Below are 22,215 nucleotides of genomic sequence, written 5' to 3' on the forward strand. Positions count from 1 at the left end.
AATTAGTTTCTTCTCACAAGTAGTGGCAGAAGTTATGCTTTAAGGGACACCTGGGTGGCTCAGCAGTTGAGCATCTGCCTTCGGCTCAGGCTATGATCCCAGGGTCCTGGGATCAAGTCCTGCATCAGGCTCCCTGCATAAAGCCTGCTTCTCCCTCTGCCTGTGTCTCTGCCTCTGTCTCTAATGAATAAATAAAATCTTTTAAAAAAAAACAAAGAGCTTTAAAAGATAAATGCACTTCTTTTGCCACGGCTAAGGTGAACAGTGCTCAGATCAAGAGGTCAGCTGCTCTTTCTTTTTTTTTTTTTTTTTAATGATAGTCACAGAGAGAGAGAGAGAGAGGCAGAGACACAGACAGAGGGAGAAGCAGGCTCCATGCACCGAGAGCCTGATGTGGGATTCGATCCCGGGTCTCCAGGATCGTGCCCTGGGCCAAAGGCAGGCGCCAAACCACTGCGCCACCCAGGGATCCCTCTCTCTGTTCTTAATTCATGGAAGTCACTTCCTATATCTGTATAAATTGACCTGTTAAGAGTCTAGGTAACCTACCTCATTTCTTAATTTACCTTGGGATCAGTAAACAAACTACAGGATGGCCACTGTGTAAGCAAACTAAGAGACCATGTCGTTTAGAGTATCTGCCTGCCCTGAGTCACATGCTCATTGTGACTGCTACTAGCTGCCTTCTTCAGCTAGATCCAGTCTAAACTCAGCATTACCATTACTTCATATTACCAGGATGCGGTCCTAACAGTCCACCAAATTAAAGATCTTGTTTAATTCCAGCAGCTGGTGTGTTCCAACAGGTGCAGAATCAACATCACAGCTATAATGCTGTTCAGGAATCTTTAACTTACTAGGATGAGTTTGTGAATCTTTGGAAAAAATTTAAAAATTGCAAAGCAATACCCAAGGCACCTCATGAAGGCAAGCTAATAGAATGGCACTTCAAATATAAAACTTGCTTCTACAATGTAAGAATTATTAGAATCTGTTTGAGGGGGCATATGCTTAATCCATGATAATGTGAGGGAAAAAGGAATAGACTAACACTCAGGAGTTTAGTTTACTCTCAATTTTAAGTGACAGTCAAAGAAAAGCTGAGAAGCCAAAGAACTGTCCCAGAAGAATGTTCATCACCAAAAGCACCACTCTGCATGTAGCTACCATTTCTAACTTACCCCAGGCCACAAGGGCACTAAGAGGCAGAAGTAGGAGTCTGGCCTCACAACAGGACTTCATGCCACGGTATTGATTTAGGGCAGCTGGGAAATGAGAGGGTGGGAAAGGGTATATCTCTGGAGATAGGTCTGGCTACTGTAGATAATGGCAAAGAGCCACTTGCTTTCCCAGGGTAAGGTGAGGGCCTAGAAAACTCTTGGTAAGTATTAAAGAAAAAGTGAGCATCTAGCAGGGAATAGGGCAGGCAGGGAATAGGCCTGTGTAGCCAGCCTGAAGTGCCTCTTGACACCCCATCTATGACTTACGTGGCACATGATGTCCACAAATGGCCTATTTTCTCTGAGATGAGCTGTCAGAACTCTATAAAACCTGAGAGTTTAAGACTATCAGGATGTCTTGTTTAAAGCTTAGGGCCACAGTCTATAGGAAATCAGGAAGGGAACAAAAATCTTAACTACTATACTGTCTGTCCGCTCAGTCTCACCCATTTATCAAAAAGATCCCAGTGTCCTTTAAATAGGGGTAATGCTATTTAGTCCTGTAATTCCAACAATTCTTGGGGGTTATACAGATTGAGAACTAACAGCAATAGGTTTTGTTCCTTTCTAAACTAAATGAGACATATGTTAACAATCCTGAACTTTCAGTTAAGAATTTGGTTTTTCATGATCTTGCTAGAGATCTTGCTGGGGGTGATTAAGTTTTTTCAAGAACTGACCATGATGGTGGGAATTAGCCGATAAAGACACTCCAGCTAGGACTGAATTCTGCTACCTCCCCAAGTGAACCCAAGACAAATGGAAAACAAGCTTAATTCCTGAGAATAAAAGGAATCATGGATCCAGAAGTAGTCATAAGGGTTGGCAAACTTTTTCTGTCAAGGGCCAGAGGGAAACATTTTAGGCTTTTTAGTCAAATACCATGTCCTGCATTGATTTTTAAATAATCCTTTAATAACATAAAACCATTTTAAACTCAGAAACTGCAAAAACAACAGGCTGTGTGCTGGATCTCACCCACACAAGGGCTGTAGTTTGCAATCTGCAATCTCTGGTACAGACCACAAATAGGAATTCATGTGAGACAGTATATGGGACTTTATTAAATAAGATAGATTTGGAGCAAATGAGAGGTAAAGTATAAAGGCAAACTAATGTCAGCGAATAATCTGAGCTGAAACAGTTCATAGTAAACATGAAGAGAATGCAGTAAGACTACATGTGAACACAGATGATGCTAAATGGGAAAGCAGGAAAAAAGGAGCACAGAGGACAGAAAAAAGAACAATTTGTGGGCCATCTTAAGCCACCAAGAAAACTTAATTCTACTATAGGGCAGAGGCTGGAAACAATGGCAGGGCCATTCTGTGAGGCCACGTACACCAGTTAAGAACTGAAGCATTGGCTCCAGTGAACTGGATCATGACAATCAGGAGACAGAAGTCTATCAGAACCCAAGTGTTAGGTCAGCAGCCTCCAGTGAGCTCATACATGAACTTCCTTGCAAGCTGTCTCCAGCTACACAACCATACATATATATTTAACTCATTTCATAATAAGTGAAGAGACACAGTTAATTTACACAAAAGCAAACCATTTACCACCTACTGTGTAACTTACTTTTTATTGAATCTTGCATTCATGATGGATACTCCTAGGTTTTGCCAGACACTTTAATGTTAAAGGTTAAATTAATTTTTTTTACATGCAAGTAGTGTGAAGTTTCCCCCACATGGGATAACTGATGATAAAAAGATGACATACTACATGGGTTATTTGCCTTTTTTAATTGAAAAGCTAACAGACTGGCTAGTTAAATTTCCCCCAAAACCACAAACTGAGTAGTAACTGAGTCTCTAGCCAATGTATTCAAAGCTAAGGATTAAAAATGCAAAAACAAGTCTTTAGATCCAATTAAGGGAGCCCAGCTACATACAGGCTCATCAATACCAGTGGTACTCCTTGACTCCAGGAAGTTGGAAGACATCCTAATAACCCCACTCAAAACATTTACCTCAAGTAGCCTTTTTCCAGTTTCCAACTCATGAATAAAGATAATACGTTGTTAATTCTATTTCAGAAAACTTTTTTCAACTTGTTTTATTTACAATGCCAACTTTTAAAAGGTCATTAAACTAAAGTTAACCAGACAATAAACTAGGCAGAAATCGCTTTACAAAGAGAGGGAAAGCCCAAAATGCCACCTTCTACAGAGAACCCACAGTTCAGTTTATTAAGAGCAAGGAAAAAAAGAAACTTTCGATCATACTAGAAGAAACTCAGCCATAAGTTTGGAATCTGTACTCAAACTACACATGCAAGGAGGACAATATTCTGCTAAAACAACTGATTTGCTGCTGCATTTGTCTACTGTTTGTCTAATATTAACAATTATAAACAGAGCAGTGCAACTAGTATTTGGAACAATCCTTACAGTGTTACAGTGTCAGGCATAACATCTCACTTCTCTTCACACCACTGGTTCTCTTTGCGTACCTAGAAGAGACAGATATAAGGAAGTACCTTAAACCGCCTTTCTTAAGACTACTACCCTCATGATTCATTAAGAGCTTGTGAGGAGGGTTACCAAGGGACAGACGGAAAACTAGAAAAATACGAGGGTACAAGTACACTTCCTTACCCTCCTTTGCCTCCCCAGGTTTTTATTCTGCCCTGCTGAAATTATCAAAAAAGCAAAGGCAATGGGCAATTAAAACTTCAGTCACCAGAACTAACAGCCAATTTAAATACTTTCAGTTTGTAGCTGTGTCAACATTCTGATCTACTCCTTTGTTTCTTCCCCCATTCACTAAGTTGCTTTCTTTCAAGTATCCTGGCAGTACACTAGCCACAGTGCTTGCTTTTCTGAAGTCAAATATTTATGGCTTACACGTAAGCTCCAGGTGACAAAACTAGTAACTGTGAAGGAGGAAGTATCAAAGAACACCTATGGCTGCTAATTGTTCTTATGCTCATACAAGAATGGGAGCATGCAAGTATTTAGAATCACAGACAGACCAGTCTCTCAACAAGAATATTTTTATGACACAGAGGTACCTAGTTTATCATCTTTCAAGTAAAGTCAAGACTCCCTGATAGAGACACATCCTCTCCAGGTACGTTCTGAGTTTTACTCTTTTTTTTTTTTTTTAAAGCATGTGATTAGAAACAAGCTGTGAGCAACCTACCTGGGCTTCCTCTTCTTCAGTAAAGTCATTTTTGATATTGAAGGTCTTACGGATCTCCTCAGGAGTTTTCCCCTTGATCATATTGGCAACAGTCTTGCATGTAACATCAAGCAAACCTTTGATGTCTAAGTAGTTCGCAGCCTGGAATGTGATGGTTGTTTTCATTATATAGTTGATGTTTTCAACTAAATCCAAAGTTAGCAACTGCCAATCCATATGTAATTAAACTTAAAATGCTAGTTAATTTTGTGAAATTAAAGGGAAAATCAGATGCTTTTGTGAAATATTTTCATACAACCCTTTGTTACACCTTCTGTAATATGGAGTCCTGCTGCTGCCTTAAGTAAACCATACACCACCTCAAATGCTCAAGAATGGTCACTACTTGTGGGTGTGTGTATGTGTGCGCTCTGTGCACAGAAGCACCACATAGCAAATCTTGACAAAAATATTTAAAGAAACAGAAGCAATAACATTACATTTTACTGATCTTCTCAAAGAATGAGCTTTTGGATTCTTTGGTTTTCTTTACTATTTTTTGCTTTACAGGTTTCTGCTCTTTAATATTCTCTTCTGTGAGTTTAATTTCATCTCTGACTAGTTTAAGGTAAAAGCTTAGATCACTGATTTGACACTTTTCTTCTTTTCCAATATAGGTGTGCTCTAGTGCTATCAAGTAGTATTCCTCTGAATACTACTTTAGCTACGTCTCACAAATTCTCTTGTGTTGGGTTTAATTTCCCTTTAGATCAAAATACTTTCTGGTGTAAAATTTCCAATTCTTGCTTCTAATTTTCTATTTCTTCTTTGACTCGTGTTACTGTGAAGTGCTTGTTTTCAAATACTTAGGATTTTCCAGAGAGCTTTGTTACAGACTTCTAATTTGATTTCACTGCAATCAGAAAACACTATGTGTGCCTTGAGTTCTTTCAAATCTGAGACTTGCTTTTATTTCTAACATGTCTATCTTAATTTAATAGTACATACTTGAAAAAGTATTCTGCTGTAATGAGATTTAATGTTCTATAAATGTCTATCAGGTCAAGTTGGCCAGTAGTGTTACCTGAATCTTCTATATCCCTATTCATTCTATTTGTATTATCAATTAAGGAGAGACAGAAGATGGTGGGTATGTCTATCCTTTGAGTTCTACTGGTTTTTGTTTCACTTTTTGGAAATTCTGCCTTTAGACAGATAAACATTTAGGATTGTTATGTCGTCTTAACAATGGACTGATTCTTTACCATTATGCAACAACCCTCTCTTTAATCCTGGTGATATTTTTAACTCGGAAATCTACTTTAACACATCATTGTAGTTTTCTTTTGATTACTATTTGCATAATTTAATCTTCTTCCACCCTCTAAAACTAAGAGTGTCATTATAGTGGGTGTTTTGGGAGCAGTGCCTAGGTGGCTTGGTTGGTTAAGTCTTGTCTCCCTGGTTAAGTGTTGTCTGCCTTAGGCTCAGGTCATGATCCCAGCATCCTGAGATCAAGCCCCACACTGGCCTTCCTACTCAGCAGGGAGTCCGCTTCTCCCTCTCCCTCTGCTGCTCTCCCCTGCTAATGCTCTCTCACTCTCCAAATAATAAAATCTTCAAAAAATAAAAATAAAAAATAAAGCAGGTATTTTGGGGAGAGCATAGCTGAATTTTTTTTTAATTCAAAGGTGACAATCTGTACTCTCTTTGTGTTTAAATCCATTTATATTTAATGTGATTGTTAATGTATGAATTTAAATACAGCACTGCATTTGAGTTTAGAGAATTAAAATTTAGTAACAATGAATTTAACAAGTTAAACTCTCTTAGAAATGCAAACTAAACTCTTACAAGTCTTAGAAGTGCTGAACTAGAGATATTTTAAAGTATGCATTAAAAACATACCAGAATAAGTTCAAAAAGTGTTCCTTGGTCAACTTTCAGGAATTCTTGGTCCCAAACAGGAATATCATCTGTCCGCTTTTCTTTGTTCTCATCATCCTCAGGAGGAGGGGGGTCATCCTTGTGGTGGGTGCACCACTGAATGACCTGTAACAAAGTTCATTTCTCTGTGGCACTATATCACGAGGTACTCATTCCACTACTGGGGCAAGGTTATTCCTACACTGGGCTAAGAACTAGATAGAAGCTAACTTGAATGGCCAAATTAGTGGCCAGGCTTGAAAAGGAAAACTGAAGCTTGAAGAATCTTCACAACCCTTGAGGCTAGAAAATCTTAGAGAACAGCAAACCATGCAGATAGATTACTATACGTGACCACATTAAAAAAGCTCCTGTGCAAAAGAGACATGAAGTCAGACAGGATAATGAATAGAAAATACGTGCAACAGGAACAACCAGCAATGATTACTCTCTAGAATAAATCGTAAAAAAGAATACAAAGCGGGAAACCTGGCTGGATTAGTCAGTAGGGCATGTGACTTTTAATCTCAGGATGCCCATGTCAAGCATAGAGCTTACTTAATAAAAAAAAGAAAATCACTACAAAGATATGGGCTACAGATATGAACAGGCTACTCACAAAAGAAATCTGAATACTCAAAAAAGAGAAAATGCTCAGTATTATTAGATGCAAAAAAAAAAAATCAACAGTCTAGTCAGGTCCTACTTTAGAATGACTAAAGGGGGGGGGGGAAGAATCAAGATTTTGATACTCATCACTGTCAACAGTGTGAGGATAACATGAATTCTTATACTAGAGAGTGTAAATTGGCATAACCCCTTTCAAAAGTAATCTAGCAACTACCTAATGAAGGCAAGGATACAATATCACCAAGCAATTCTAAATATCCTTCACATATGCATGAGACTACTGGGTATAAGGATACCAGAAAAGCCGACATGTTCCCTTAGTAGGAGAATAAACAGATCAAGTTTCAGGAAGCTGGTTAGATCACAAGTACCATCATTAAGACCAAAATGAACACTGAAAGTATTACAAGTTGTAGAATCTAGGTGATAGGTAAATGGGTGTTTGCTGTGTAATATCACTTTCTGTATGACTAAATTTTCTTTAGAGTATATAATGCTGGAGAAATAAACAAAGCTGAAAAAAAAATGGCAGAGCTGAGAAATTATACTGCCAGGATATAAAAAAAAAAAAAAAAAAAAGGAAAGAACTATTTTTAGAAGGATAAGCCAAGCTAGGAGTTTTAAAGAAATAAACAATGCAGGGATCCCTGGGTGGCGCAGCAGTTTAGCGCCTGCCTTTGGCCCAGGGCGCGATCCTGGAGACCCGGGATCGAATCCCACGTCGGGCTCCCGGTGCATGAAGCCTGCTTCTCCCTCTGCCTATGTCTCTGCCTCTCTCTCTCTCTCTCTGTGTGACTATCATAAAAAATAAAAAAAAATAAAGAAATAATGCCTTTTTAAGAATTATTCTAGTTGTATAAAAAAAAGCTATCAATATTTGCTTATGTAGGGATTAAAAAAAAACTCTTAAAAGAGGATGTATGAAATGAATGTTGATTATCATTACTTGAGAGGGTTTCAGGTCAGATAGAGATAAGAATGGGAGATTTTACTGTATACTTTTATGTTTTAGATCATGCAATTATTCAATACATAAGCTTAAACATTCTTAAGACTTAATAATGAAAATAGGTTAAAAAAAACTTTCTCTCAGAAGTGGCTCTATAATCACCCAGCCCATCAACCCTGTCCTTCTTACTAATTCTTTGCTTGTTCACTATGCTCTAGTCACCACACTTGCCTCCCTTCCTTTCCTCAAATGGTAGAGCATGCTCTTGTCTTAGGGTCACTGCACTTGCTCTCATTGCCCAGAATTCTCTTCCCCTACATATTAATTAATGTCTTTGTTTAAAGATCAACTTCTCAGGAAGGGATTCCCCTACCACTTTTATCTTAAAAATAGGTAATTCTCCACCAACCAACCCACTTATACTCCACAGCTTTTCCATCTGACATATTTCTTACATTATACATTTCCCCCACACCTTTAGAATGTTAGTTCCTAAGGGCAGAGATTTAGTCTCTGGTTCACTGCTATATCGCCAGCACCTAAAAAATATCTGGCATTTGAATGAGTGCAAACATCAGATGCATTTTGCGTTAGTATAAAATAGAATGTTAACTCTAAGACAATACCCAGAAGATAAAATATAAAGCTTCTAAACCATAGAATACTATAAATGAGGTAAGACAATGCAAAGTAATAGAAACACTATATAAACAACTCTTGTAAAAAAGCCCACTGAACTACAAAATGGATGAATCCTGAAACCATTTTGCAAAGTGAAATAAGCCAGACAAAAAAAAGGCAAATACTGGATAATCCCACTTATAGGAGATACCGACAACAGTCCAATTCATATAGACAGACAATAGAATAGTGGTTAGTTACAAGGGGCTGGAGGTAGGAGTATTGAGGAGTTATTGTTTGTTTAATGGGTACATAGTTTCAGTTTGTAATAATGAAAAATTTGTGGAGATGGTGAGTCGTGGTAATTGCACAGCAATACAAATGTACTTAATGCCACTGAATTGCCCAGAGTGGTAATTTTTATGTTATGTATATTTTATAACAATTTTTTTAAGTCCATCAGAAAGATGTGCAAAGGAAAACAAAGCAGAAAATATAAATGGCCAGTAACATATGTAAAAATTGTTCATGCTTAGAGAATCACTTTTTACCCACTCGAGGGCAATTAAAAGAACTGTTAATAGCCAATCATGGTAAGATATGAAAAAATATACAGCATAGCTGCATTTCACACCAGGGTCACGAGAAAGCAGGAGATGAAACTGCATATGGGCAATGACTTCTGAAAATCTCTGAGAAAGGGGCCAAATGGAACCAACCATTCCCATCTCTAATCCTAATTTCCTCTACCTTGTAAAAACTGAGTGGTCTTTCTCCAAATGAACATCCAATTGAATAGCTGGCTCTGTTAAGGAGCCTTGTGCCCTGAAACACTAAATTTGATTCAATGTAAAGAGCCTTTTATGCTTAAATATAAGGTAAGGTGAGCAATGGTGAGGGTACATTTGTTCTCAAGCTCCCCTTGACAATTTTTTCCTTTTTGCTAAGCACATACTATTATTATTTCAGTAATTTAAATGTGTTAATCAAAAAAACTACACAACCTAGGGTGCCTGAGTAGCTCAGTCAGTTGTGTCCAATTCTTGATCTCAGTTCAGGTCTTAATTTCAGGGTGGTGAGTTCAAGCCCCATATTGGGCTCTACACTGGGCATGGAGCCTACTCAAATAAATAAACTGCACAACTCAAATATTCTCAGGGCCTGTTTAAATAAATACAACAAACATTTAGAATCATAATCCGTCTGTGTAATGAAGCTACCTATGTAGCAGTATAGGAAGATCATCAGGATGTTAAGTGACAAAAGAAAAGTACATATTCAAGCACACAGTTTGTTACCTTACCTTTTTTAATATTGCTGCGTTAACATTTGGTAGAGGAACTGGGTCATCATCTCCTTCATCATCCATTCCCAAATCTAAGAAAATTATATGAAGAGTTGCCATTATTTCCTAATTCTATTGTAAGATCGACACCAACCAGACGTGTCAAACAAGTACCTTGTAAAACATTGTCTAAAAGTCCTTGAAAAGTACTTTACTAAGAAATAGTCTCTTATAAGCATTTAAAATTAGCGGTTCCTAGTAAGTGGTCCATAAACCACCTAAAACTATAAAACTGTGTTACTAGACAAATACAGGAATATTACATAAACAGAATCCTTAAAGAGGAAGAAAAGTAACCTAATTAAGTGAGATTGAGATGACTTTGGGGTGGGGGTGGGGGGGATCAAAGCCAGACTCCTAGTCTTCCTCTTTATACCAAACTCTCTAGATGGGCTGCATTTAGAAAAATAACACTAAAATAAAAAGTATTTCAAGTAACAGAATCTCAGTCTATTAAAATCTGAAGCCCAAAGAGATATACACACACACACACACACACACACACACACACACACACAAATCATGCAGCCACTGACAAACAAAAATAAGGCAAGCAGAGCCATACATACTGGGTATGATTCCAGGATTAGAGTTTTTAAAAGCCAGGTATAAGAAAATAAATGTTACTGAATAAAAATGGGTATACACATATATTTAAAGTATTTCCAGAAGGATACATATGGAATTGTTAACAGTATCATGTGTAGGGTTAATAATAATAATAAAAGTTAATAATGTGGGCTGAGGGACTCTGTTTCAGTGTATACCTGTTAGTGTTATTCATCACATATTATCCATAATTGTGAATCTATAGATTGTCCTGGTAAAAAGCCTAACTTTCATATTCTCAAAGTGACTGGTAAACAAAACAAAAAACAAAAAAACCCTTAAAATTAAAATCCCTGTTAAAGATTCTAAATAAGAGTGTATTTTCATGCTAAATGGGTTTGTTTGTCCTTCAGTCTCTATTATGACTAAAAAAGAGCTGCTCAAAGTTATTTGTTAGTAAGTATGAAGATTAGAGGCCAAAGTTACTTTAGCACTATATTGGTGGTAGCAGAGTACCAGTTATGCTGACATGGCCAGCATTGAGTCAAACCATTTGAGTTCCTGATGTGTAACAGGTGTCCTTGGCAGTGGAGAGTGAGCAGTGAATATAGAGGATACAAAGAATTGTTGCAATTTTAGACAGAACTGCTCAAGATGTCTCAGTGACAAGATGACACCGTAGTAAAATCCTAAAGGAGAGAAAACACCTAAGTAGAGGAAATGACAAACGCAAAGTCCTTGTGATAGGATGCTCTGGCATGTTCCAATAACACTAAAGGAATCTAGTGTTACTACAGCAGGTTTAGCAAGGGTGAAAGGAGTAGATGAGACCAGTGACAGGGGACCTGATGGTCACAGGGCCCCATGCATTTTGGCTACCGTATTGGGAAGAGATGGTAGAGAGTGGCAGAGAAAAGATGGAAATCTACTATGGGGCTGGCAATAATCCAAGCACAAGATGGTGACTTGTACAGGTTTACAGCTACGGAAGAAGAAATGATTCAATTCTGTATGCATTTTGATGGCAGAGGCAATGGATGGGAAATAGAATGTGAGTCAGGGAAGACGAAGGTTTATGACGTAAGGAACTAGATGAAACTGCCAATGGAGTTGCCAATAACTGATAGGCAGAAGGCTGTCAGAGAACTGTTATTTTGAAGGGCTGGGAATTAAGAACTCTAGCTTATTGAGTCTAGGTACCTATTAGATAACCAAGGGTAGACCAAGCAGTTAAATATGCCAAGTCTAAAAATCAAAAGAGAGAAAAAATAAAAATAAAAATAAAAATAAAAAGAAGACACAGAATTGTAGGTAGTTTTGGGAATTGGTGTTTAGATGGCTTACAACACTATCAGGCTAGATGAGAAGACCAAAGGAATGAAGGAGTATGAATATGATGAAGACGTCCAATGATTAAGCCAGCCGTGAGGAACTACGGGCTTTAAAGATAGGAAGACACCAAAGCTCTGAGTGAAGTGACAAGTAAAGTATCCTGGAAGTCGGATGTAGAAGAGGATGATCAAATGGTGTCAATTGGTCTAGATGAGAAATCAGACTATGCACTTGACAACATGGAGGTCAATGAGCTTAACAGGCAATTTTACTGGAGTGGTAAAGATTAGAGTATATTCAAAAAGAATCCTATTTTCCTGTATAGATGGATCATTCATTTCCCCTCCTCCTTTCTACCAATGTTGTTCCTTGATCCCATCTCAATCTAAGAGTAAAACTGTAAAAATGAGTGTGTCAATTTTGACTAAGCCACTTTTGCTTTTCCTGTACTAGTATGAAGTATTTTTAATCTGGGGGAGAAAATGAAGTTACACTATATAAAATACTTATGTTTGGGAATTTGAGATAGTAGAGGAAACATAATACAGAAGACTAACTTGTTTAGATCCAAACATTATATGGAAGAAAGGCTTAAGTCACATTAAAAATAAGGACCTTACAGTACAACTGTAGGATCAACTGAAGGATCACTTCTCTAGCATTTAAACCAAGGATGTGCAATTCCTTTCTACTTTTAGACTGAATGCACAAGTATCAATAGTCATTCCTTTAAGCTATTTAGTTTCAAAGACTTCTGAAAGACACCTGTATCCTGATACCACATCCTGGACCTGAACAAATCAGTCAACTCACATGTACACATGCTGAGATTTTCACTTCTGATTATCCTGTGATTAGGTTTTATTTTTGTTTTGTTTTAAGTCACAAAAAAACCCATAATCAAAAATAAGAAAAACAGTTAAGTTGCCAAATTCAATAGACGCTAATTCTGAAGAGGCTAGAATTCTATATTCTTTAAGTACCACTGGTACTTAAAGTCATTCACCTCTAATGCCCAAAGGCTATGGAAGAAAAGAATCATATAACTGTTGCTATCACTCCACTTGCTTCAGTGATCTAAAGAGGCCTGGAAAACCTTCAAGGAGCCCTACGTTCCTACATGGCAAATGCTTCTTTGAAGCAGCACAGGACAGATTAGTGTGCCAGACACCAACTAAGATGAAATAAAGAACACTTCCATTGCCAAAGCAAGAGTTCAGGCAGCAATTTTGGTATCAGTTTCTACACCTTCTAGGTAATGCCTTACTCACCTGCCTTTAGGGACACTTGGATTGCTTTCACACTCTTTATTAGTGACCATACCATAGTTCTTCATTCAACAGGTACTTGATGAACAGTGACTGTGGGATGTACCAAGGGGTTTACAACTTAATAGAAGTGATCTATTTTTGTAAGTTATCAGGATACAGGACTGTAAGTGCCACAGGAGTGGTACCAATTACCAAAAAAGAGTTACACGTTCAGCTTTTATCAGCAAACAGAAGTCACCAGCTTAGAAAACAGAAGACACACCCTCTGCAATTTAGCTTTTGCCTCTACCATACCTAATAAACGCAGTAAGTAATGCTCTAACTTACTGTGAAATCTCAAATGACCAGAGTATAGTATATGAATCTGATAATCATTCTGGTCATCTCAAAATGCCTCCCTCGTCCCTTGGTTTCCACAAATCTTACTCCACTCATCTTCCACTTCTGACTTCTACTCACTTGACACCACCTGCCTCCCGTTCCAATATGGCTGACTGCCAATCTCATTTACTCCCATAAACACTCCTATAACCCACTACACAAACTATGTATCTCCAGCAGTCCACCAAGACTGGACCAAGAGCCACATAGATTATTACAAAAATCTTCTTGGGGCAGGGAGGGGTTAAGTAAACATACCTAAGAAGTCATTTTCTTTCCATTTCTCTCAAACCCATTCTTCAGATCTACCAACTACAGTATCACAATCTCATTCTATAACAATAAACCCCAAATAAAAACCTCTACTTTCCTAGAACACATCTTGTCTACTTTACCTCAGAATCATCTCCTAAAACATTCTAATTTTACTAGAACTGAAATATCACATCACTACTGCTACCCAGTGTAGTCTCTCCACAAGCTTGAAAAGTAACATCAGCCAAGACGTTCCACCAGTACCACTTGGCACACTCTACTAACGCACTAATTACACCGTGTGACGGTCTGTGTTCTTTGGTGTCCTTCTCCCCTCCTAGTTTACAAATTCAAGAGCAAAGACTATTTCTCACTCACCTTCCTTTCACTGCACTTTTCACTTAAGTATAAGCTAAATAAAAACCTTTGATATTTGAGTACTTAACATCCTTATTACTGTTAATTTTTTTTCACTTACCAGTAAAAAGAGACTTACCAGTAAAAAATGCTAGAAATTGATTTGTAATGTCTCCATATACTATTACTGTCCACCAATCCAGGAATAATGTTAAGAAAACATTCATTTTAACTAGTAAAGTTCTGAAATGTTTCAGAGCCTGTTTTCTAACCTTAATTCTTCAATGTGCCATGTATATGCTTTGCAGCAGTTTCAGGGGAATGACAAAATGGACAAAAGGAAAAACTCGGTCAAAAAAAAAAAAAAAGGACATCTCAGTTTACCATCTACTCAGCTTACTTCTCTGTTGAAACAAAGGACTCTATTTAGATATCATATAGGAATGTATCTCTTTTCCAGAGCCTTTTATTTTTCTCATTAGAAACTGTGAATCCAAATTCACTTGATAATTAGGCCATTGTCTGATGCTTAGAAATCACTTCAATATTAGCTTATGATCTTATTTATTTAGTAATAAAAAAAATCCATTAATTCAGACAATGCAGAAAATATCCTCTATCAAAAAGATGCAGTTAATTCTTTAATTCAAAAAATGTAAACTTTACCCCTTCATACTCTTGAGCATTTAATGACAAATCGTGACTTGTTTAACTTCAATGTTCACAGGTTACCTCCAACTAAACATTACTTCCTCTTTCCCCTGTCTCAGGTTTTCTAATAAACTTACCTTCCAACATGGTCTTGATAGTCACAGACTGTTTGGCAATTTCAACATCAACTTCAAATATCTCTCCATCAGAACTCTGCAACTTAATTGAAGGCATCTAAAAAAAAGGTACTACACTGAATTTGAAATATAAGAGATACTACTTTTTTACATTTCATCAACTAGTCTGTTGTTAAAAGACATCTAACATATTAACTATAAAATCCTAACGACCTGTAGTATATATATAATCCTGTAAAACACGGCCAGTGGTTATTCCCAGGCTAGCATAGAAGTATTGCTATCAATTTTTTCAAAGTGTAACTCCTAGGAATACAAGCTTTTAATTTTAAGGCTTGCCCTACTGAACTTATTACTGGTATAAATTTTAGAGTTACATTCTGTATTTTTAATGTAAGATATATTTAAAATAAACTATTCAGCCTGAGCCTGCATTTTGTTGTTGCTGGTGTTTTTTCTAAAGCTTTTTTATTTTGGGGCGCCTGGGTGGCTCAGTTGGTTAAGCATCTGTCTTCAGCTCAGGTCATGATCCCACGGTCCTGGAGTTGAGCCCCACATCGGGCTCCCTGTTCAGTAGGATGTCTGCTTCTCCCTCTCCCTGCCGCTCCCTGTGCTGGTGCTCTGCCAAATAAATAAATAAAACCTTAAAAAAAAAAAAAAGAGAGAGAGAGAGATTTTAAAGAGAGAGCTCTAGAGGATGCATACACACACTTATGCATGCAGGGGAGGGGCAGAGGGAGAGAATCTTAAGCAGACTCTGTGCTGACAGGGAGCCCCACGCAGGACTCAATCCTACCACCCTGAGACCAGGACTGGAGTCAAAATTCAGAGTCAGAGGCTTAACCAACTACGTCACCCAGCACCCATTTGCCTGCCTTTCTGCTGTCACTGAATGCTGACTACTCTCATCTGAATAGTTAACTGTCACAATAAACCTCCTGCAAAGTCCAAAATAAATGAAGTTACCAAGTAAGATACAAATGTTCCAATAGTGAGACTTACCAGTAAAAAATGAGTTCAGATCTGAGGAGTGTTATGAGAATATTCTTATTTTATGTTTGCATCAATGTAAAATATAGAAGATAATAATATATTTAAGGACAAACAAATGTCAATCTCATCTGCTAAACTAAAAGTACTTAAATTTAACAGCCCTTTTTATCTTCCATTACTGACTGTCCAGGTGTCCAAATTTGAGTTCTCCTGCTAAAATAAAATCCTCAGAGAAATAACCTGTTACTAGCTTCAAAAATGTATTTATTACCTCAGACTGGGAAAAAGATACCTCTTAGATAAAAATTAAGCAATTAACTACAAAGGACTTGAGTTCTAGCAAAACCAAAAAACCCCACTTCTTTAAAATGAAAAGTTCCAAGCCATCAATTTCTTATCTTCAGATTCTTAGGGGAAGTAGGAAGAGCAGCAATACCCGACTCTAAACATTACTTTACAATCTCTTCAAATTTCAAATAAATATTTTACAGGCCCATGCTTCTCAGGTATTCATAATCCTGCAATGGCCCTATTAACTCTAGAGTGTAGAATTCGCCATTTAAAATATTCACTGCACCTATTTTAGGATCAAAGATTCCAAACCCATTAAATCAGTTAAAATATTCATTCCACTTTTCTTAGACAATTATCTCTATTACCCAAATAAGCTGTTAGAGAAAGGAAGCAAAAAAAGGTAAAGCTCTGTTTTAAAATCAGCCACTGCAATATCCTGCTCTCACTGGTCCAGGGCTGGAGAGAATCAGATTTCACTTTTCAGTTCACAAATATGTCTGTTCCTCCATGTTGCTTAGTGCTTGCCAATAATGCAGTTGTCCTATTCAATGGAGAAGGGCCCAGAGCAGAGGACCTTCCCTGTGACAAGACAATAACAAAAGGTATCCCTCCCAAAAATATTTTAGTGTGAATCCAATTTTTAATTACAAAACATTCTATGCTCTTTTTATATCCCATAGTGCTGCAATCAGCACTACTACAGAAAGGCAAGCTTGGCAATACAATTGATAAAATTACTTGTGAGCACAATGACCATTTCATATTGCTTTCAAGTAACTGTTGGTAAATAACCAGATCTGCTTAGTCATAGTCAAATTCCGGTATTATATTACTCTTAAGGGAGTTGAGATCTTATTAAATAAGCAGGGAGGCAATGGGTTCATTTGTAATCGAATTCACTTTGTGATCCCAAACTTAATACTTCAAAGGGTCGTTTTGTTTTCGTTTTTTACTGTCATAGAGTTGGAATTCAGGACGAAACTGTAATGATGATAATGGACGAGATTCTGATTGGACATGCTTTCAAGACAATTCCTTAAGCTTCTGATCTTGAAAATCAATCACCTTCCATTACTGGCATGAAACAGATTCTATCAACAACATAAGAGAAACCTGTGTTTTCAGTGACCCGAATTGTTGACACTTTTTTGAGAGCAGAATGGAGAACTCTACGTTGCTCTATGACACAGATACATTCTATCGTGACGCTCTGGTGAAAAATTCATGACCCCAAAACCCAAACCTGAGATCCTTATCCAGGTGAACGTCCTATCCCCGTTAAAACTTAAAAGCAGCCTGGCTTCGAAAGAGTTAGGCCTCCTAAAAGTCACACCACGATGACGAGAACATCTGGCTATTTCAACAGTTGTTTCAGCAACTCCAAGCTGTGGCAAAATAATGGAGAGAAACATTCTGAAGCAGCAGGCGGCCTGCCGGGCAAACGTGCGGCCCAAGCAGGTAGCCACAGCTTACTGTGGCCAGTGACGCCAGACACAAGGAAGAGGGAAAAAGATGGGAGCGAAAACCACCCAGCGCTCCCGGGCTCCCACCGCCACGCGCCTTCGGGACGCCAAGACAACAAACAGGCACGCACGCCCACGCCGGCCCGGGGGCCTCCGCCGAGAGCCCCGCCACCGCCCCCACCCCACCCCCACGCGGTCCCCGAGGCCCGCAGGCTCCCGGCCAACGGAGGCCCCGCGCCGCAGCCTGGGCCTCGCGGCCGAGCTCCGCGCAGGCAGGCGGACCCTCGCCCCTTGCGAGGAGGGGCCACTCTCCGGCCCGGCTCGCACCTTCTCCCGGCCGCCCCAGCGCCCCCGAGGCGTCGTGAGGACGCGCGGCCGGGAGAGGGCTCGCCGGCACCTCCCGGGAACAGGGTCGGCGACGGGCGCGCTGGGCCTGAGGGAGGCCTGGCCCGGGTGCCTCACGCCTCCCGCCTCCCGCCTCGGGCGGCCGCCCAGCCCGCAATCCACGGCACCACCGCCCCTTCGCGTTCGGTCGGCGGCTACTCACGGTGCTCGGTCTCGAGCCGACGGCGGGCTGGAGGCTGCCAAGAGCGGAGCACCCTGGCCGGCAGGAGGAGAAAGGGGGAGAACAAGGCCTCTACCGGCGGCGCGGCGCGGCGTCGGCCTTATAAGGGCGGGCGCAGGCGCTGAGGACCCCGGGCCCGCGGCGTCACAGAGCCGGCGGGGCTGGCCGCCGAGATCGCCTGACGCAGGCGGAGACAGCGGGGCGGAGGAGCGGGCGCTACGGCGCGGGGGCGGGGCTTCGCTCTGACCCCCCCCCCCGCCCCGCCCCGCCCCACCCGCCTCACCCGCCTCACCTGCGCAGCCGCGGCTCGCGGTCCTGCCAGCAGAACCGCGGGACGGGCTGGGATGCTCCGCCGCCTGCAAGGGTCCTTCAGGCAGGGGCTGGCCTCTGCCGAGTTAAAGACTCCCTCCGTGGAAAGCCTAGAAACTGCTAGTGAGCGTGTGGGCGCCGAGGGACTGGTGTCGGGGAGGGGCTGCGCACCCCCCCCCTTTCAGGACGGGGAGAGGGGCCCCGCGGGAGGAATGACATCCCCGAGCCCAGCGTGCGGTAGCTCACTCTCCGGGGTAACCCGTGAGGTTGAAGGGTCGTTGCCCTCTCCCTGCTCTGGACCTCCGAACACGTGCAGACCAACGCAGCTTAGTGCTCTTCAGCCTTGCGTCCTACCGTTGTTTTCCCGAGAGGCCTCCAGGCCGGAGGAGCCATTGTTGCAGAGGACCCCCGAGTCTGGAAAGGAGGCCTCTCTGGAAGCAAATTCGAGTACTGAGCAGACGTGCGTGTGAGGCAGGGCAGCAGGATTCTAGGGGTGAACCAGGCAGCCTGGGAGGGTGCTGCCTGCACAGAACTCTTGCTGTGGGATGTTCCCTGAGGTCTGCTGGGTCCATAGGATGAAGCTAACGCTAAAGGAAAGGGAGTTTGTGACAAAACACCGCCCCCCACCCCTCCCAACCCAGCCCCACGCCCTGCAGTCAGGGGCTCTGCGGGACTCCGCTGTGTTGCTGCTTGGTGAGCACTGCCGCCCCTCTCGGGCCGACTAAGGCGCCAGGCTCACCTAACCACCGAGCATGTGATGGGATTCCTGACGCCAGGGAGACAAAAGACACTTCCACACAGGGCCCCCTAAAGAAATCAGAGGCCTACAGCTCTTCTGGGATGGGACTGGGCAGGGAAGCCAAGCAGCTTCTTGGATTACCAGGTCTTTGTCTACAAGCTGTGGTATCCAGTGTCTGCCAGGTGCCACAGCTGATGGCAGGGAGATGAAAGGACCTACACCTCTCATACTTTTTTTTCCACAACACAGCCCTGCCCTCTGCAGCTCAGGACTCTGGTCCCCTAGGTAAGGCCCACTGGAGCCCCTTTGCTCCCTTGCCCGTGGCATACAGGTGACACCTTGCAAACTCCTGTTAAACATCCTGAGAAGGAAGGACTGAGCAATAATAGGTCATGTGTCCAGCCTGAGGACCCAGCATGGAGTAGGTGTATGCTTTTCCAAATATGTCTGGGGACCACCAGTGTTAGAATCACCAAGAGATGCTTGTTTTTCTTTTCTCTTTATTTATTTTTTAAAGATTTTATTTATTTATTCATGAGGGGCAGAGACATAGGCAGAGAGAGAAATAGGCTCCCTGCTGGGAACTCGTGTGGGACTTGATCCCAGCACTCTGGAATCACCACCTGAGCCAAAGGCAGACACTCAACCACTGAGCCACCCAGGTGCCTGAGATGTTTGTTTTCAAAATGCAGATTTCATTTATTCATATCTGGTCTATTATATTCATAGATTATCTCAGGAAAGTTACATAAGAAATTGCCTCATGGCGAAGGGAACCAGGTGACGAGGTTTAAGGGGCTGGAGTGTTTGTTCACTTTATACCCTTTTCTACCTTTTGGATTTTGATCCATATGAATATATTACATATTCAAAAATGTTTTACTTCAAAAAATAAGTTGGCATCAAGTCAAGAAAAATGCAGATTCCTGGGTCCACTCTTGATCTAATGAATCTGATTCCCTGGTGGCAGGTTTTTCTGCCTTTTTTTTTTTTTTTTTTTTATTCATGAGAGACACCGAGAGAGAGAGAGAGGCAGAGACACAGGCAGAGGGAGAAGCAGGCTCCACGCAGGGAGCCTGATGTGGGACTCGATCCTGGGACTCCGGGACCACACCTGGGCCGAAGGCAGACACCCAACCACTGAGCCACCCAGGCATCCCGGTTTTTCTGCCTTTTAAACAAGTTTTCCAAGGGATTCTTAAGCTGAGGGTTAGTTGAGAAACCACTGTAGTAGGGTCTCAGTGATGAATTACTGCTAAGAAGGGCCCAGCAGTGTCTGTCAAAGGTGACTCATTTAGGGGCACCTGACTGGCTCAGTGGTTGAGTCTCTGCTTTTGGCTCAGGTTGTGGTCTCAGGGTACTGGGATCGAGTCCCACATCAGGCTCCCCACAGGGAGCCTGCTTCTCCCTCTGCCTATTTCTCTGCCTCTCTCTGTGTCTCTCATGAATAATTTTTTTTGAAGGTGACTCATTTAGCCCCACACTTTCTGAATCAGCCTTCAAACTCTCCTTCTAGGATGGACAAGGCAATTGGAGGACTGTCAGGTGCAGGCTGGTGATTATTCATCCCCACTCATTTATCCATAATCACCAACCCAGGTCAGAAAGGACTGGCCCCCACAGAGTCCCCTTGCTGGGTAAAAGTGCGAGGAAATAGGGATTCCTCTAACTTCAAAGCTGGCCCTGAGAAGGCTTAGGTCTTGTCCTTACTTCAGCCACTCCACACACCATGTAATCAAAGCTCTTTGTTCTGCAGAGGAAGGAAATAAAGCCAAAGAGAAGGGACATTTCCGTTGTCAGAAAGCCACTGTGTGGAACAAGGTTGAGGCTCCAGTCCCAGCTATGTTGCTGCCACCACAGCCCAAATACTGAATTGTAGCTACATCCCTCAAATGCTAGGAATATTTTCTGATTTACTACTGTTTCCAGCATACTACTTGCAGAGAAGCTAAAGGGCTCACATTCAAGTCCAGGTGGGAAAATCTGCTTTTTATGGTGAATTCATTTCCAGGGATTATCTCGCTTTGTAAATCGAGTTTCATTGCTATAAAGAGTTCACAGGAGAATTCCTATGAGGACCAGTTCTCTCAGTGCATCTAAAATGGGACTTTGCTGCCCAGAATTCAGTTCACACTCCCTTTGTCAGGCACCTACCCTTGGGACTAACTGAATCTGGAGGTGTGTTCCAGCCCATAGGACAGCATGTAAGCGGAGAAGTAATCCAGTTCCCAGGAGATCTCTGACCTTCTTTCTTCCTTTTTCCAAACTCTAAGCCTTCCATCTAAAAGCCAGACTACCTTATTACTCCAGAAGAGAAAGGGCTGGATGTAAAGAAAAAAGTCAAATTTTTGGATCTTGATTTGCAAAATGAACTCTTAGAATAAATGGAATCTTTAGGGGATCCCTGGGTGGCACAGCGGTTTGGCGCCTGCCTTTGGCCCAGGGCGCGATCCTGGAGACCCGGGATCGAGTCCCACATCGGGCTCCCGGTGCATGGAGCCTGCTTCTCCCTCTGCCTGTGTCTCTGCCTCTCTCTCTCTCTCTCTGTAACTATCATAAATAAATAAAAAAAAATTTAAAAAAATGGAATCTTTAGAGCAAGAAGGTTTTTTGGAGCAAAAAGCCCAAGACGCTGAAGGACTCAAATCTTAAATGGTATAACAGCAACAGCAGTGTTAGGAAAAAGAAGGTATGATGATACCAGAACCAATTTTCCCAAAGGATAGGGGTGGGGGGAAAATTGAAGCAAAGGGAGCATTGCAGTTAACCACTGGGGTGGGTCTTTGAGAAAGGACTCCTCCCATCCTCTCTGCGCAGCGATAGAGCTTACTAACCCCAGAAAGGTTTGTGGGCTCTCAGGATGAAGAGAATCTATGCCTTGGTCTGTGAGAAAGGGCTAAAGTCTTCCATGATGAGAAAATATGGGATCAGTTAAGTAGAAATGGCAGCTGGGTGTGTTTAGGCAAGTGGGCCTGGAAGTGTGTCAGGATCAGACCTCATGAGTAGAGATCTCAGAGACCCTCTAAATGTGTCCTGGAGCCCTAAAACAGCATGGAAGTTGCTCAAAGAGGAGAGAGATGACCAGGAAGGGGCTTGTGAA

General features: G+C 41.3%; 1 protein-coding gene across 2 annotated transcripts; it reads right to left on the minus strand.

Moving 5' to 3' along the window:
• Nucleotides 1–2,786: 2,786 nt before the first annotated feature.
• Nucleotides 2,787–18,251, minus strand: SKP1 (S-phase kinase associated protein 1). 2 transcript variants are annotated; one of them, XM_025433323.3, is made up of 6 exons: nt 18,050–18,251; nt 14,753–14,849; nt 9,778–9,851; nt 6,257–6,400; nt 4,370–4,510; nt 2,787–3,677 (listed from the first exon to the last, which is right to left on the minus strand). In XM_025433323.3, exons 2-6 carry the CDS (start codon nt 14,847–14,849, stop codon nt 3,642–3,644), a joined length of 492 nt encoding a protein of 163 aa, XP_025289108.1. In that variant the 5' UTR covers nt 18,050–18,251; the 3' UTR covers nt 2,787–3,641. The 2 variants fall into 2 exon arrangements, with proteins under 2 accessions (XP_025289108.1, XP_048947735.1); XM_049091778.1 differs by lacking the exon at nt 18,050–18,251 and adding an exon at nt 17,283–17,423.
• Nucleotides 18,252–22,215: the final 3,964 nt, after the last annotated feature.

The sequence above is a fragment of the Canis lupus genome, chromosome 11 (assembly GCF_003254725.2).
Source record: "Canis lupus dingo isolate Sandy chromosome 11, ASM325472v2, whole genome shotgun sequence".
Classification (NCBI taxonomy): Eukaryota; Metazoa; Chordata; class Mammalia; order Carnivora; family Canidae; genus Canis; species Canis lupus.